This window comes from Colias eurytheme, chromosome 25, assembly GCF_061535395.1.
Source record: "Colias eurytheme isolate Ceu_HAF_F1 chromosome 25, ilColEury1 Martin Lab GWU primary, whole genome shotgun sequence".
In the NCBI taxonomy this organism is placed as follows: Eukaryota; Metazoa; Arthropoda; class Insecta; order Lepidoptera; family Pieridae; genus Colias; species Colias eurytheme.
The window spans coordinates 5,023,769-5,039,891 of record NC_143004.1 but is presented as its reverse complement, the minus strand read 5'-3'; the positions used below and the strand labels follow the sequence as shown (position 1 = coordinate 5,039,891).

The following is a 16,123-nucleotide window of genomic DNA, read 5'->3' as shown; positions in this document are numbered from 1 at the left end:
TTCTCTATGCTGACAAAATGACATTTCACGCATAAGTATGCATTGATGAGCAAAATAATTATTAACTTCAAAATATCTTAAAATCTTGCCATTCCAACCTTTACGTATAAATCAATTTTTTAACACACTCAACATACCTAATATTGTATTTGTTATTTCAGAGTATTAGTTATCAAAAACAACGCACACATTCAAAATCCGCACAGCCCAGTATTATTCGAAGACCACATTTATTTCCTAGACAACAACAAGCTAAAACGTTGTTTATTATACGCTGCAAAAACTTGCGAAAATTACTTCCATTTAAATGCGTCTAATTTTATTCTTCACCAAGAAACCGTACAGAGGGTAGATGTGAAAAATTCGTGTATGAATTATAAGTGTTCGAATGTGTGCGTAATGGAGGCGAAGCCGATGTGTGTGTGTGCGGATGGAGCGTTGGCTGCTAATGGGAAGTGTCCGTTGATAAAGCAAAATGAGGTAAGTATTGTTCTTTTAACGAATTTTTAAATATTAAAACAAATTAAAATTTTAAATATTTGACGACGCGGTTGGCGCAGTGGTAAGTAACTGCCTACTGAGCCGACGGTCCCGGGTTCGATCCCCGGTCAGGGCAAATATTTGTGTGATGAACTCAATTATTTGTTCTTGGATCTGGGTGTTTATCTAAATATATGTATTTATTAAATATTATATTTATCGTCGCCTAGTACCCACAACACAAGCCTTAATTGAGCTTACTGTGGGACTAGGTCGATTTGTGTAATAATGTCCTATAATATTTATATTTATTTATATTTATAAAAAATGTTTGTGGTCAGTATACATTTGAAAAGGGCGGTAAATTAAAAAATCGAATCATTGTTACAGGTAATTATATTATGGAGTAAATGGTATTGGTGATTTTGTACGCATTTGCATTGCATTTTATGATGAGTTTACCTATTAAATGTACTTAGTTAGTTGAATAGAAGAAAGTTATAAATAATATCTTCTTTTTTTACACTTAACATTGAGATCCTTGGTTCTAAATTGAGCATGTTAATAATTGAATTTTAAGCTTACATTTTTAAAGCTGTAACTTTTTATAAATTTTAAATAAGCTAGTTAGGTAAATATTCTGCATTCTATCATAATTACACTTTTAAATGTTTTTCCATACTAAAATGTTTCTAACTTTTCAGCTACTAATGATAAACGGCCAAATCCAACAAGACCCGATACGGCACTCCGTCACATTCACACTAACTATCATAGTACTTGTGCTATTCGCGATTTATATGTGCGTGTTCGTGCATTACCATTTCGTTACTAAGTGTAAGAGCCGCAATGGGACTTACATGCAGTAAGTAATGTTTTATAATTATTTGTTTTTACTTCACAGGTAATATGGCTATACATTGCATAATATTACAGTGAGAAAGTTGCAGGTATATATTAATTGTTTGGTTGTTTGTTGATATAATCAATAAACTGGAAGATTATTGATGCTCTTCTTCGTATAAGATACTTTTATGATATATTTTTTGAGGTTCTTACAAACCAGCAACAAAAAAATAGCACTACCTAGGACAGTAATATGTAATTGAAATAACCAACTTACACCACCATGACATAAATATAAAAGAAAGTTGTAGTATTCTAATAAGTACTACAGTAACAAAATACAATGTCTCGATTTAAAATAATAAAATCATCATCATCACAGCTAAAATGAAGTCGTTTTTTCAGAGTAAGATACCACAATAGACCCGATGCTATGACCGACTTCACAAATGCTTTCGCCGAAGTTCCAACTGCGGGGTAAGTATTTTATAGCACTTATCGAAATAAAATATACAAGGATTTTAAATAAATTTTAGTATATACCTTTTTTAAATGGATGACCCAGAACTGTTTACAAGAAATTGTGACAATTTTACAAATAGAAGCAAGTTTATCTTTGTTACTTTTTTTACAATTTTATTATAAATTTAAATAGTTAGATGTTTTACTCAAAAATTACAGCTTGTACCCACACCACACGGCACACGTTGTAAAATGTACCCTACCAAATTGAACTTACTCAGTGCCTCATCAATGATTAAATTACATAGTTCATTGTTTAAGTTAACATTTTTCAACAAATACTGCCTAGAAATAATACATTTTCCTGCATACCTAGATCACTGAACCGAGTTTGAAGAAATGTGGAATAGAGACACGAATAATTTTGGAAATTGGGTACTTTCTCGAAATAAAATAAATCTTGATTTGCTTTAAATTTTAAAAGGTTAAATCTTAATTATTCTAAGTTGCTTATGATTTACAGAGGTATTGGCCATCAGTTCGTTAACCCGCTGCTGTACGTTAGAACTATGTGGCAAGATAAGTTCAACAAAAACAAGCCTATTGTAAGTTTATAAATTTTAACAAGCAATATTTATTATTCCATCGGTTTTCATTATAAAAATGTTATTTTCTTTATTTTTATTATAATAATTCTTTTTGCATTGAATTTAAAATTAATTATTTGATAACATTAATTCTTCTTTATTACAAGTTTATTGATTTAAGTAGGATCAGTTTGTTAAAAATGAGGGTAGATTCAATTTATCTCAACAAATTGTGTACTTGTAACGTTGTAAAGTTATTCTCAAATATCTTGAAAGAATACTATTAAATACTAATATTTTATTACGTTTACAGGGTACAGCTGGTCTCACCTTCGACACGCAGCAAGATTTATCAGACACAGAGTCAGATCTAGATTTAAGAGATACAAAGCAAATGCTACGAAACAGATAAATATAATTTTTCATGTTATTTAAAATAATAATTGAAAATATTTTATTTGCATATTTATTCTGCAGGCAGAATATTTTATTAAATTGAATGTTATTTTATAAGGAATGAACTGTTATTGTTGAATATGAAATTGAATGAATTGTTTTTTAATATTAATTATATTAAAAGTTTTGGATTATATTAATTGTTTTCTTCTATCCTACTCAATATTATAAATGTGAAAGTGAGGATGTGAGTGTGTTTGTTACTCTTTCACGCAAATACTGCTGAACCGATTACAATGAAATTTAGCACACATATAGAGGGTTACTTGGATTAACACATAGAACAGGCTTTATCCAGGAAATCCCACGGGAACGGGAACTATACAGGTTTCCTTTGAAAACGCAGGCGAAGCCGCGGGCTGAAAGCTAGTTTACCCATAAACCTAAAACATCAAACGTCTATCAATACGTCATAGTGTGTTAATATTAGAAGGATTTTCGAATTAAAATAAAACAATAATAAAAAGCGAAATAAGTCTAATTAAAGAATTACATATACTAAGCAAGCAGATAAATCTATTTCCACAATTTCTTGATGGACATATTTTTCTCCGAGTCCTTCTGCATGACCTTGGCGACTGCCATTTCGAAATCTTCCTGAGTGACATGCACCCTTCTCTCCCTTAGGGCGTACATACCAGCCTCAGTGCACACTCCCTTTACCTCTGCGCCAGATGCACCAGGCATCAACTCGGCTATCTTACGCAGATTGATACCTCTGGTCAAATTCATTTTCCGTGAATGAATTTTTAAGATATCCAATCTAGCCTCTTCATTTGGTGGCGGGAATTCAATCTTCCTGTCGATACGGCCAGGCCTGAGTAAAGCAGGGTCAAGGATGTCAATTCTGTTGGTTGCCATGATGACTTTGATGTTCTTAGTGGCTTCAAAACCGTCAAGCTGATTCAGCAGCTCCAACATGGTTCTTTGTACTTCGGAATCACCTCCGCTGCCAGATTCAATACGAGATGAACCAATGGAGTCAATCTCGTCCATGAAAATTATAGAGGGTGCATGCTCTCTAGCCATTACGAACAGTTCTCGTACCATACGACTACCTTCACCAATGAATTTTTGCACCAACTCTGAACCGGAAACACGGATGAATGTGCATTCAGTGTGATGAGCGACTGCTCTCGCCAATAAGGTCTTTCCAGTACCAGGAGGTCCATACAGCAGCACTCCTTTCGGTTGGGCGATACCAAGAGCATCAAATAACTCAGGATGTTTCACAGGCAGTTCAATAACTTCTTTAATCTCTTTGATTTGTTTGTCCAAACCTCCTACCATTTCATATGTAGAATCTGGGACCTTTTCAACCATCATCAACGATACCAAGGGATCGACTTTGTTTGGTAGGATTTTGTGTAAAGTATAGCTCTCATTACGAAGAGCAACACGGCAGTTGGCAGTGACATCGTTAATATCGACGTTTTTGTCAAGATCGACAACAAACTTGCCTTCTGGATGTACCTTTACCAGAACTTTCTTCTTGTCCATAGGTTTTACGACTTCACCAACATACGAACCCTGCTCTTGCAAGAGCTGTAGTTCTTCACGCAGCATACGTACCTTAGCGTTAAGTTCATTTCGTTGAGCTTGCAAACGGCGTAAATTCTGAGATTTTTCGGCAACAATCAATTGCAACTCTTCGATCTTTGTTATGTAGTACGGGCGAAATCCTTCACCCTTTACGGTGTCCACCTCCATTTTAGTAAGAGTCATTGTTGAATTTTATTGTTTCAACATGGATGATACAATTAAAATAACACTGAGTTTATCCAAAATATCAGAGAAAAATACAAGCAAACGCTGAGCCAACCACACACAATGACAATTCAACACTTTTCCGATTTCCGACGAGTCACGCCACAGATTATCAATGTCGTTAAAATACTTGTATAATAGATAAAATATAGTATTTTGTTCAAGCCTTCAAGTTATTATTTCAAAGAACAAATCAAGTAATAAGGCATTTTGTAAATATATGTATTAGATTTCGTCCGTAACGCAGTTCAATAAACAATGTTCTACGAATAAACGCATATTTTAACGTCTAAATATTGTGGTCTAATGTTTCTGTCAGGTGTGATATGGTAAATGTCAATAATGTCATTTTGATTAATTTATCAGTTTATTTTTCTTATCAAAATACTGTAACTTCTTTACTCCAAATAGCGATAATTTTTATCTCTTTTCACTCCTATATAAAAAAAAATCGTTCACCGTTTACTTCGTTGCCCTGAGTACATCCAGATCTAATAGTAAATAATTGTTTTTATCAATTTTAATGGCAATGGAACTGACGACAAGACTTCGTACTTTTCACCGGCTTTTTCAAAAACCACTTGGAATTGTATCATACCAAAGGTGTTCTCATAGTGTTCCAAAAGAAATTCCCAATGCTGACTTATTGAATACATTCAATCAAGATATTAAAGCTGGTAAGTACTTAAAATTGTATAATAGGTTGAGATTTACAGAAGTATCTGAATACTTCTGTAAATATTCTGTGAGTCTTAACACAATAACGAATGTAAAAAAAGTTATTAAGCATCTTGATAAAAAAATATATTCATTACAATATTATGAGACTAACATTATTTTTTTATAAAAAATCATCTTAGAATATTGAATAACGATATCAATAATTAATCACTGAAAATCTGTTTTCACGAAAATAGTTAAAATAATGCGTCAATTGTGATAAAAATATGATAAGATAGATGTTCTGCTATTTATAATTTATGTGCCCAAGATCAGAGGCGGCTCGTGACAAAATTTTATGGGTGTTCACTTGAAATAAAACACTGAAAATACATGGTGTAAAGCAGTACATTTATCAAAAAAATTACTTATAAAGGAAATACCTACATACGTCTTTCTTTTTGGTGTGCAAAAATATCTATAACTTAAAGCGACAAGACATTCGTAAATATCTGTTGTTGCTTTCATCACAACCACACAACCACGGTTTTTGTTCAGATTTAAACACACGCGTATATGTTTTCGTTTTTGTCGTACATTTTTGCGTAAGATCAAGTTCAGGCCGTGGCGGTCCCTTAGCTTTACATTCAAGCCGAATTTGTAACGTTTTATCACACTTTTTAATGAACGCCACATTATAATTATTGTTCATTTTAACACTCACAAGTAATACTGATAAGTACAGGCTATTTCAACACGTATTTTATAATTTTAATTAGAAAATTGCATGAATCGCGCGCGTGCATTGAAGTTGACTCGAGAGTCGAGTGTTTGTTTATATTATAGACGTAGCAACTGGCAACGTCGCAATCGCTGTCCTGCCGGGCGGTAAAAACGAACCGGCAACGTTTGCGGGTGCGGCGCACCGAATTTTGCTACTTTTCCATAGAAAATCTTTTGTTTCACGCGCAGGGCTCTGGCAAAACCCTCTCTTTCACTCCTATTGGATTTCGTATTAGGAAATGTACTAAATCTTTTTTCATTGGAGCGCAATCGTGAGCGCACCGCTTCGCGCGTTACATAATACAGTAGGTATTATACAGGTGTATGGGATGATGGAATGATGGATATATTCATTGGTATTAACAGTAGTTTTAAAGATTACGATTGATTTTAAATAGTAATAATTAATGTTAATAATTAAATTAAGGAGTATGATTTTATTATAATTATTTATGGGAGTTCACTGCACCAGCGCTCCTTAGGGCGAGCCGCCTCTGCCCAAGATGACAGCTTAGATTAAAGGATCCTCTTCAAATGATCTATTTTTTGTGAATATGAACATGACTTTGAAAAAGTTATAGATATACATATATCATTTATTATTAAAGCATAAAAACGTTATAGTTGCAAAACATGAGAGAAATACAAAATTAAAATTATGTAAATTTTAAACTCAATTTCTATGAAAAAGTATTAAAAATGTTATGTCAATACCCCACATAATTATGAATGGGTATTCCTGAGATAAGATTAAATAGCTTAATAAGATTATATTATTATGCTTGAACTAGCTTTACTAGGATTAATAATTTTTATTTTTAAGTTTTAAGTTATTTAATTAAATGATCCAAAACTGAATAAAAACGGCTTCACAGCCTTATACAGAACTTATTCAGAACATATTTATTTTTACTGTATAGCTTTTTATCTTTAGTATTAAGGCTGTTTATTATGTAATAAGTCCTATAATTATATCAATTGTTACCTAATATCTAACAAGTATATATCAACAGCAGGATAATGCCAAGAATTCCATAACTATATACAAAACTGCTTTCATTTTCTGTCATATTCCCGTTTACTTATTGCGATAATGTTATTATGTACGGTAAATCTCTAAAGAGATTATGTTTGTGCCAGTTTAATTTAATTTATAATGAATTGTATTATTGTAGTAAATAAATAAATAAATAAATGTATGTTTTAAAAATATAAATTAGTGTAAGTCCCTCTTCAAAGTTCCATTTTAGATAACATGTCCAATTTTATCTAAGTTCCCTCTGCGGTGAAGACTTGATTACATAACTGATTGATATTTGCATTTATAATATTTGTATAGATTAATATGGATATTCAATTCTTTATTGCAATATAACTCAAACAAAGTCAAATATTTACAATATATTTCATTTATTTCTGAACATAATATTTTTATTATTATTCAGAATTGAAAGAAAATTGTATATAATATGTCTTGAAATCTATTTATCAGCTGGCTTTATGAATAATGATGAAAAATCTTAATTTATTTATTACATACAGCGAACTTTATCCTATTAGAATTTTTACAACTTTATTTGAAAGTTGAATGGATAGTAACAGTTGACTGCGGCTGCGCCCGCTTATCTAAACCCAATATGTAATTGATATACTAAACCTACCTTGAGAATCACTCTATCTATTTAAAAAAAAACCGCATCGAAATCTGTTACGTATTTTTTAAATTAAAGCATACATAGGAACAAGGGGACAGAGAAAGCAACTTTGTTTTATACTATGTAGTGATAAAAGAGCCTATTACCTCACAACCTTTCTTATCTCTGCCAGATAAACAAAAGTTTACAGTACTCTAGAATAATATTATATAATACACAATAATGCAGAATAATAAAGAGATTGATTTATGATAACGTCCAGGTGACCTTATCACAAATCAGTCTCTTTTACTGATCCAGTATATTTATTGCTAGCTTTCCACACGTAGCTTCGCGCACATAGTCAAAGAAAAACCAGCATTGTTCCCGTTCCTGGGGATAACCACAAAATAATACACATTCTTTTGCTATCTTGGTTCCTAATTTCATCAACTTAGTTCATTGGTTGAGGCGTGAAGTAAAGACAGACAGAGTTACTTTCGAATTTATAATATTATCGTATTTATAATATTATAGTTAGGTTAAATCTTTTTTATTTTTCTAGGTGGAGTAGTGCCAGTATTTCGTAGAGCTCTATTATTTCCATCAAGGGTTGCAGTACAAGATGAACAGGGATCATACACATATGCAGGGTTGTACCAGGCTGCCAATAAGCTTAGTCAGGATATCGCAGCACAATTGTGTAAGTATATCTGTACGGTTATACATTATGATGGTCCCTCTTCACAGTAGCTCTGGGCAGTAGACGAATCACGATAGTGTAGAGGGTCTAAATGTCCATGATCGGCTGTCATTGTAGATGATTTCATAATCGACGTAATGGCTGCAAACATTGACTATCATTTGTTGGGCCAATACTGCCCATTGTGTAGAGGGACCATGTTCAGTAATATTTAATGTCATTTGTGAACAAAAAGATGTTCTTTGTTATGTAGGAAAAAGAGTAATTAAATAACATCGATTTCTTTCAACTGTCTATAATGGGATATTTATGAAAATAATTTATCTGTTAAATCAATAATGAATACTATTAAAAGCGTAATAATTAATATTATCTAATTTATCTTGTATGTAACTTCAAATTCATCTTACTAGGTACATATAGTAATTAAGTACGAATATTTTATTAAAAGCAATAAACATTTTTTTTTCTAGTGGGTGAGAAAGAAAGGACAATTTCGTACATGTGCGGTAATAATGCCTCACATATAATCATACAATGGGCCATCTGGATGACAGGAAACATTGGTAAGACATTTTCTTTTATATCCATATAAAAAACTGACATAATAATATATTAATGTTTAAATGGTGACCTTTAGCGTTACTTTTAGGATAAAATGGCAATAGTTAAAAGTTTTTCTGAGTTAGAAGCTGCACTCTCCTACTACATTTATTTTTTATCATTACAATTCTTTCATACTTCTATAAGATAGTTGTTAGTCAAAAAAGTGTATTTTTATCAATTCATTCTTTATCTAGTATCTATTGATTAGAGTTTTATTGTGCCATCTTATACATATTTCAAATGTTATGAATCAGTCGTAAATAGTAACATTTTATCAATAACTAGCCGTCCGCCCCGGCTTCGCCCGTGGTACATGTTTACGTTTTCTCTACATAAGAACCATTCTCGTACTTCAAGGAATATAATAAAAAAAGAATTATCGAAATCGGTTCAGCCGTTCTCGAGTTATGCGCTTACCAACACATTTTGCGATTCATTTTCTATACATCTATACAAATATTATAAAGAGGAAAGGTTTGATTTTTTGTTTGTTTGTTTGTTTGTATGAATTGAATAGGCTCCGAAACTACTTGGCAGATTTGAAAAATTCTTTCACTGTTGGAAAGCTACATCATTTCTGAGTGACATAGGCTAGGTTTTATCCCGGAAATCCCACGGGAACGGGAACTATGCGGGTTTTTTTTTGAAAACGCGGGCGAAGCCGCAGGCGGAAAGCTAGTTATATATAAGAAGATTATCTAAATTCTAATTCATGTTACGCACGCTATTTACTCTTATATTGTGTTAATTTTTTTTAATAAAAAATTGAAAATTTTACACATGATACGGTATTTAAACTTACGCTTTTCCTAGCTATGCCTAAGACGACTATTATTCCTATAACTAAACTTAAGCTAATAATTCTATATAAAGGTTCAATATAGAAGTTACTAGTTAAATATTGAATATGTATCTACGTTCAAATGTTCTCTATTATCGGTTATATATCGGTTTTTATTATTTTCTAGCTGTCCCACTCACGCCCATTCACCCACCGGACATGCTCAAATATTTTATCCAAGACAGTGGCTCGAGCCTCATCATATGTACAAAGGAACACGAGAACTTGCTCCGTCCTATAGTCCAAGAATTCTCTAAGCCACTATTAGTATCGAATAGAGATAAGAATGAAAATGAAGAAATACCAGACAGTTGGAAGCCGGAGGCTGGTTTGAACGAAGCGGGGCCAAATAACTTGTGGTACGGGGGAAAAGATGCTATGTTGATCTATACTAGTGGTAAGTAGAATTATAGTTTTTATGAGGTATTTATCAGTTTACAAATTTGTTTACATTACAGATTACAAATCAAAATAAAAGTATATATGATCAATGTAAAAAACACAGTTGTAGAAATCAATTATCATATTTTACAAAGTATGTAGTTTTTGCATCCAGATAGGAATTATTAAAAATGCAGTTGAAATCTGAATAAACGTTAAAAAGAAAACTGGTAATTTAACAACTTACTATGAATCGGAGATCGAAAATTTAAGAAAAGTTTATCAATAATTTATGAATAATAAAAACACTTTATTTCATTAAAAAAACTTCGAACCCAGGAACAACAAGTAAACCCAAAGGCGTAGTCTGGACGCACAGCATGCTGAGCACTCAGATCTCAGCATTACACACAGCCTGGCAGTATTCAGCCAACGATGTAGTATTACATACATTACCGTTACATCATATACATGGACAACTCAATTCATTGAACGCGACTTTAGCTGCAGGAGCCAAGTGAGTATAAAAAAAAAACAATTTCAAAGGGGTACAGCATGCTGAGAACTCCGATCTCAGCATTACACATAGTCTGGCAGTACTCAGCCAACGATGTAGTGTTACATACATTGCCATTACATCATATACATGGACAACTCAATTCATTGAACGCGACTTTGGCTGCAGGAGCCAAGTGAGTATAAAAAAAAAAACAATTTCAAAGGGGTACAGCATGCCGAGAACTCCGATCTCAGCATTACACACAGCATGGCAGTACTCAGCAAATGATGTAGTATTACATACATTGCCGTTACATCATATACATGGTCAACTCAATTCATTGAACGCGACTTTGGCTGCTGGATCTAAGTGAGTATGAAAAATAAAAATAAAAAAATCAAAGAGGTGTACAGTATACTGAGAACTCAGATATCAGCATTACACACAGCCTGGTAGCCTACTCATGGCATAAAATCGCTCTGTTGCGATATGATAGAAAGACAAACGCTTTCACATTTATAATTTTATAAAAATAAGTCAAAATATTTCATATTTACAGTTTTATTATAAAAATAAAAAATAAATTATTACAAACAACAGAATCCGCATGCTACCATCGTTCGCGTCGCACACAGTATGGTCGCAACTCGTGGGCTCTCAAGGTCAAGACACGCGAGTGTCAGTGTTCCACGGCGTGCCCGCTATGTACGCGAGATTGGTGGCAGATCACGGGACTATGTTTACTGGTTAGTATCATTTTTGACGTGACAAGGTCTTATAATTCGATAGAGCCGGCTGCACGCACGAAAAAACATGACTCATGCGGCGTTACCTCGCTCTGAGGCGTTCCGTGTAAGGCTTGAAGTGCCAGCGAGAGCGCGGAACGAGCGACAAAGAAGCACAATCGGACGTTGTCACGTTCAACTATCGTCAGTAAACCGACTTTACAGAAAACCAAATTTTTCAATAAATTTTTGGAGGGAAATGTTTTTTTAAAACGGCACAATGTTCAGTTCGTTTTTTAACGTGATAACGTTTTTAAAATCGTTTTAGTCGGGTGACATGCTCAGAAACTTGTGTCACACCAAAACCTCACGAGCGCGATCGCATGTATAACGAAAGAGAGACGGACCGATCTCCCGTCTCATCTCGAGCGCTGCTACTGCATTATGTTATCACGTAAACATCTCGATTGTAAACCTACTTTACAAACAACCAATTTTTTTTTCGTGGTGGTTCGTTCTTTTTTTGGTAATTCTTGAAGTTGTCTATGGGCACAACTAGTGGGCTTTCAAAATTCGCGCTTGTGTTAGTTCCGATAGTAGCATTACTATGATCACTATAATTTATAAATAGTATACCGCAGACGCACATACTAGATTATCCAACAATACTAGAAAACCCTATATATTGATTTTAACTATCAATAAAATAAATATCTTAATCTTTAAACAATCTTGGCATTTCTGTTTATTTAATAAATATATTTTTTAGACGACAAGACGAAAGAGTACGTGAGGTCCACTCTCAGCAAGATGCGCCTCATGTGCGCGGGATCTGCGCCGTTACCTGAAACACTATTCAATAAATGGGAGGAGGTAAGTAATAGCAAACAAAATAAAAATGTAATAGAGATATAAGTCGTCTTAGGCATTTAATAATAAATGTAAAAGCGCTTTCTTTTCTATAATCTCTTAATAATAATAAAAAAGTGATTATACGCAAGTTTTTGCACTGTATCGATAATACAGAAATCCATTGGTAATGAATTCAAATAACGGTAAACTGTTATATATATTATATTTAAAATGTTAGTTTATATAAAACAAGATACACATCTAAATTATAAAAATAATATTGCGTATAAAGGGGTTATTTTTTCCCGTGTCGCGAGTCCAATTTGCAGTTAACCTTTATTTTCATAAAACTGATGATTTTTTTTTAACCCTTTTTAATTCCTTAATTTTTCCTATCCTCCAGATATCCGGGCTCCGTCTTCTCGAGCGGTACGGCATGTCTGAAGTCGGTATGGCGCTGAGCAACCCGTACCGGCCGGTCAGCGCGCGGTCAGTGGGCCGCGTCGGTACAGCGCTGCCCGGGGTCAGCGCGAGGATCGCGGTCAGCGCTGAGAACGGGCTCGAGCCGGTGCTGACTGTGGCGTGTGACGTGCCTGACACACAGGTGAGTGTGTGGGGTATTTGTATGGCTGGTCAGCGCAAGGTCAGCGCTGATAACAGGATGGAGATGGTGCTGAGAAAGAGCTGTTGAGATGCTGATTGTGGAATTATCGTCTTCAGCTGGTTGTGTGAATAGCAAATATTAATCGTCTTTTGACAGTACCGGACCAAAAAAAAAAACGGAAACCTATTTCCATAATCTTAAAATTTGGTATGAAACAACGTCTAACAGATAAAGGAAAAATATTGGGAAAAAATAATTTTAAGGTTACAACGTATAATAAAAAACAGATTTGTACGGGACCATCGGTGCGCGTGTCCGACTCGCACTCAACCGGTTTTTAAGTTTTCATATTTTTTGTAATATTTAATCAACCTGACTCATCGCTATTTGCCTTATGCACTGATAATAATTATCTAAACAATTACTAACGCAATCGTAACTCGTCATATCGCCCATTCAATGTTAAATATCTTTATAAAATAATCTATTTATCTCATTGACGCAAGATTGACGCACAATAAAAACTAGAATCAAAATCATGCATAAAAAGTATCATAGGCTCGTCACAATGGGCAGCGTTGGCCCAACAAATGATCGTCGATGTTTGTCCATTACGGCGATTATGAATAAACATCTACAATGACGGCCGATCATAGACATTTAGGCCCTTCTACAGTCTGCACTATCGTGATTGCCTTTACTCGCCCAACGCTGCTTATTGTGAAGAAGGCCCATGAAATAAAACGCGTGTATTAGGCAGTTTTCTAATGAGCGATACAATAGACTTTGAACATTACTGCCACTTAATAAGGATTACATTTCAATGAAAGTTTTGTACAATACCGTTCGGACATTTTTGACAACCTTTTATTAGATTATGGTGAGTCTAGTTGTAAGTAGTAAATGGTTTATCGTTTATAATCAAACTACATATTATGAACAAAAATATTTTTTGTTTAATAGTAAATGGCAACCTTACTTAGTTTAAGCAATTAAAAATAGCAACTTTTCTAAGAAATGTTTAGATGTAGCCTTTTTTTTCAGATTAATCTAGATCGTTTGGGCTTCACAAAGAATGCTCAAGAAGAAAATGGCTGGAAACCGGGTAAAGTCACCATTCACAAGGAGAACAAAGATGGAGTCTACGAGGGTGAACTGCTTCTGAAAGGACCTAATGTTTTTACCAGGTAATTAATTATTTGTACAAAATTACAGAATAGTGTATATAATATGTACATGTGGTGAAAAATAAAACTATTAAAGATATTTTTCTAAATTTTATTAATTTTTTTATCTGTGGGTAGTTGAAAAATTTAAATTTTAGATAAAATAGCTTAAACTTAGGTTTGCACGTACAAAGTTTTATTTATAAATTAACCAGAACTTAGCATTTTGACGGAAAGACATTTGCAATTATGAGCAAGTTAAAAAATCTTGTTATGAACATGAAGCCAAAATTTTGTAGACTTTTTACCGAAATTTCTTGTACCGGGCGACCACTTGTTATAATTATTGTTTGATATTTAATTGTATAGCATTCAAATCCATACTTCCATACTTATATTATAAATGCGAAAGTAACTCTGTCTGTCTGTCTGTTACTCAATCACGCCTTAACTACTGAAACAATTTGCATGAAATTTGGTATAGAGATATTTTGATACCCGGGAAAGGACATAGGCTACTTATTTACCCCGGGACATAGGATAGGTTTTATCCCGGAAATCCCCCGGGAACGGGAACTATGCGGGTTTTTCTTTGACTGCGCGGGCGAAGCCGCGGGTGGAAAGCTAGTTCTTAATAAATATAGATTTTTAAAGAATAGAAAAAAATCTATCACGAAGCAAGATTCGAATACGCGTCTTCCGCTTTGTTGGGTGGAAAATTTTATAATTATTTTTGACGAATATTTATTAAATTTCCAGATACTGGAATAGAGCACCAAGCCTATCTTCATCAGACTTCACACCAGACGGCTGGTTCAGAACCGGGGACATTGCGTCCTACTCCGAAGGGTCCTTCAGAATTATGGGCAGATCCTCCGTAGATATTATAAAGACAAGTGGCTACAAAGTTAGCGCTTTACAAGTCGAATCGGCCATATTGGAACACCCCAATATAGCAGACGCAGCAGTTTTGGGTATAGAAGACGAGAATTATGGAGAAGTTATAGCTGCAGTCGTAGTTACTAAGGATAAAAAGGAAATAACTCTAAAGGAATTGAAGGAAGTCGCTGGGAAGAAATTGGCGCCATACCAGTTGCCAAGGACTTTGTTGGTCGTGGAAACTATGCCACGGAATGTCATGGGCAAACTGGATAAAAAGGAAATTAAACGATTGTTCGGGAAACAGCTGGTTTATAAGAAGTGATTGTTGGAAAAAATAAACATTTAGATCAAATTAATAGATTGAAACAGGTTTTTTGAATTTAATCATTATTGTCGTTGTCTTTAACTGGTTCTGAAGCTTGAAGTTCCTAACTTGTGCAATATTCAATACATGCTATAACATGTTAATTGTTATAATTGACAATTTATTTATTTGCATTTTAATGAAGTTTTATGTGACGAATTTAATGTTATAATTTTTGTTATTAATAATTAATAGACATATTAAACACGACAAAGATAAATAAATCGAATTATATAAGATCGAATCATTAATTTATTCTTGTCTATGCTTTTCACATTTAAACTTATAAAGCTGTGTACACATTAACCCAATGAAATATCTTGCGTCGTCTGCACATGTGTTTGAGATCATAAATGTTTTTCAAATTTTAAATTCTTGTCGTCTTGAGAAGTCTACGTCTTGTGTTAAATGTTTGTTTTTATCTATCTTTATATATTATAATTGCGTTTTAGTGCATTGTTACAGCTCAAACAATTTAATAACATTTTGCTCAAAATATCACATCATTTATGTATAAAATAGCGTTAATTAAGATTCAAATATAGCATTGCTAAACTATTTTTGAGAGGATTGTACCTTCTATATAATATAATGCAAAGTGCATAAAAAACGAATACATACCTAGTATAAACTGTATATGCATTTATCAATATTTATATTTTGTTATAGTAGATAGGTTGAACATTCTTAATAATATAAAAGAAAGTATAATGTTGTTTCGCTCTAATATTTAAAATTAACAAATAAACATTTATTTTTCCTTATTCGCTTATTAATATTTTTATGCTTGTTCCTGTCATAATATAATAAGGAAATATTTAAGGA

General features: G+C 33.4%; 3 protein-coding genes across 3 annotated transcripts in view; 2 read left to right on the top strand and 1 right to left on the bottom strand.

Moving 5' to 3' along the window:
* Positions 1 to 2,967, top strand: part of LOC149897617 (vitellogenin receptor Yl-like) — a 34,393-nt gene extending 31,426 nt beyond the window's left edge. Inside the window, exons 31-35 of the mRNA XM_090116246.1 lie at positions 162 to 480; positions 1,185 to 1,345; positions 1,732 to 1,803; positions 2,312 to 2,393; positions 2,689 to 2,967. Coding sequence (XP_089972372.1) covers positions 162 to 480; positions 1,185 to 1,345; positions 1,732 to 1,803; positions 2,312 to 2,393; positions 2,689 to 2,787 — 733 coding nt within the window. The 3' untranslated portion in view covers positions 2,788 to 2,967. The remainder of the gene's footprint in view (positions 1 to 161; positions 481 to 1,184; positions 1,346 to 1,731; positions 1,804 to 2,311; positions 2,394 to 2,688) is intronic.
* Positions 2,968 to 3,293: 326 nt separating this feature from the next.
* On the bottom strand, positions 3,294 to 4,697 carry Rpt6 (26S proteasome regulatory subunit Rpt6). The gene has a single exon (XM_090116439.1). It carries the CDS (start codon positions 4,554 to 4,556, stop codon positions 3,348 to 3,350), a length of 1,209 nt encoding a protein of 402 aa, XP_089972565.1. The 5' UTR covers positions 4,557 to 4,697; the 3' UTR covers positions 3,294 to 3,347.
* Positions 4,698 to 4,939: 242 nt separating this feature from the next.
* Positions 4,940 to 16,106, top strand: Acsf3 (Acyl-CoA synthetase family member 3). Its single transcript, XM_090116435.1, has 10 exons — positions 4,940 to 5,275; positions 8,241 to 8,378; positions 8,852 to 8,944; positions 9,953 to 10,222; positions 10,546 to 10,723; positions 11,306 to 11,451; positions 12,200 to 12,303; positions 12,686 to 12,886; positions 13,931 to 14,073; positions 14,812 to 16,106. The coding sequence occupies exons 1-10, from the start codon at positions 5,122 to 5,124 to the stop codon at positions 15,254 to 15,256; spliced, it is 1,872 nt and encodes a 623-aa protein (XP_089972561.1). The 5' UTR covers positions 4,940 to 5,121; the 3' UTR covers positions 15,257 to 16,106.
* The last annotated feature ends 17 nt before the right edge of the window (positions 16,107 to 16,123 follow it).

What these genes read in the sequence shown, in the direction of transcription:
- Acsf3 (XM_090116435.1), top strand. Translation starts at nt 5,122, where the DNA reads ATGGCAATGGAACTGACGACAAGACTTCGTACTTTTCACCGGCTTTTT. An exon ending in GGATATCGCAGCACAATTGT is followed by an intron (nt 8,379 to 8,851) that starts GTAAGTATATCT and finishes TTTTTTTTCTAG; the next exon opens with TGGGTGAGAAAGAAAGGACA. An exon ending in GGACCTAATGTTTTTACCAG is followed by an intron (nt 14,074 to 14,811) that starts GTAATTAATTAT and finishes TTAAATTTCCAG; the next exon opens with ATACTGGAATAGAGCACCAA.
- Rpt6 (XM_090116439.1), bottom strand. Translation starts at nt 4,556, where the DNA reads ATGACTCTTACTAAAATGGAGGTGGACACCGTAAAGGGTGAAGGATTT.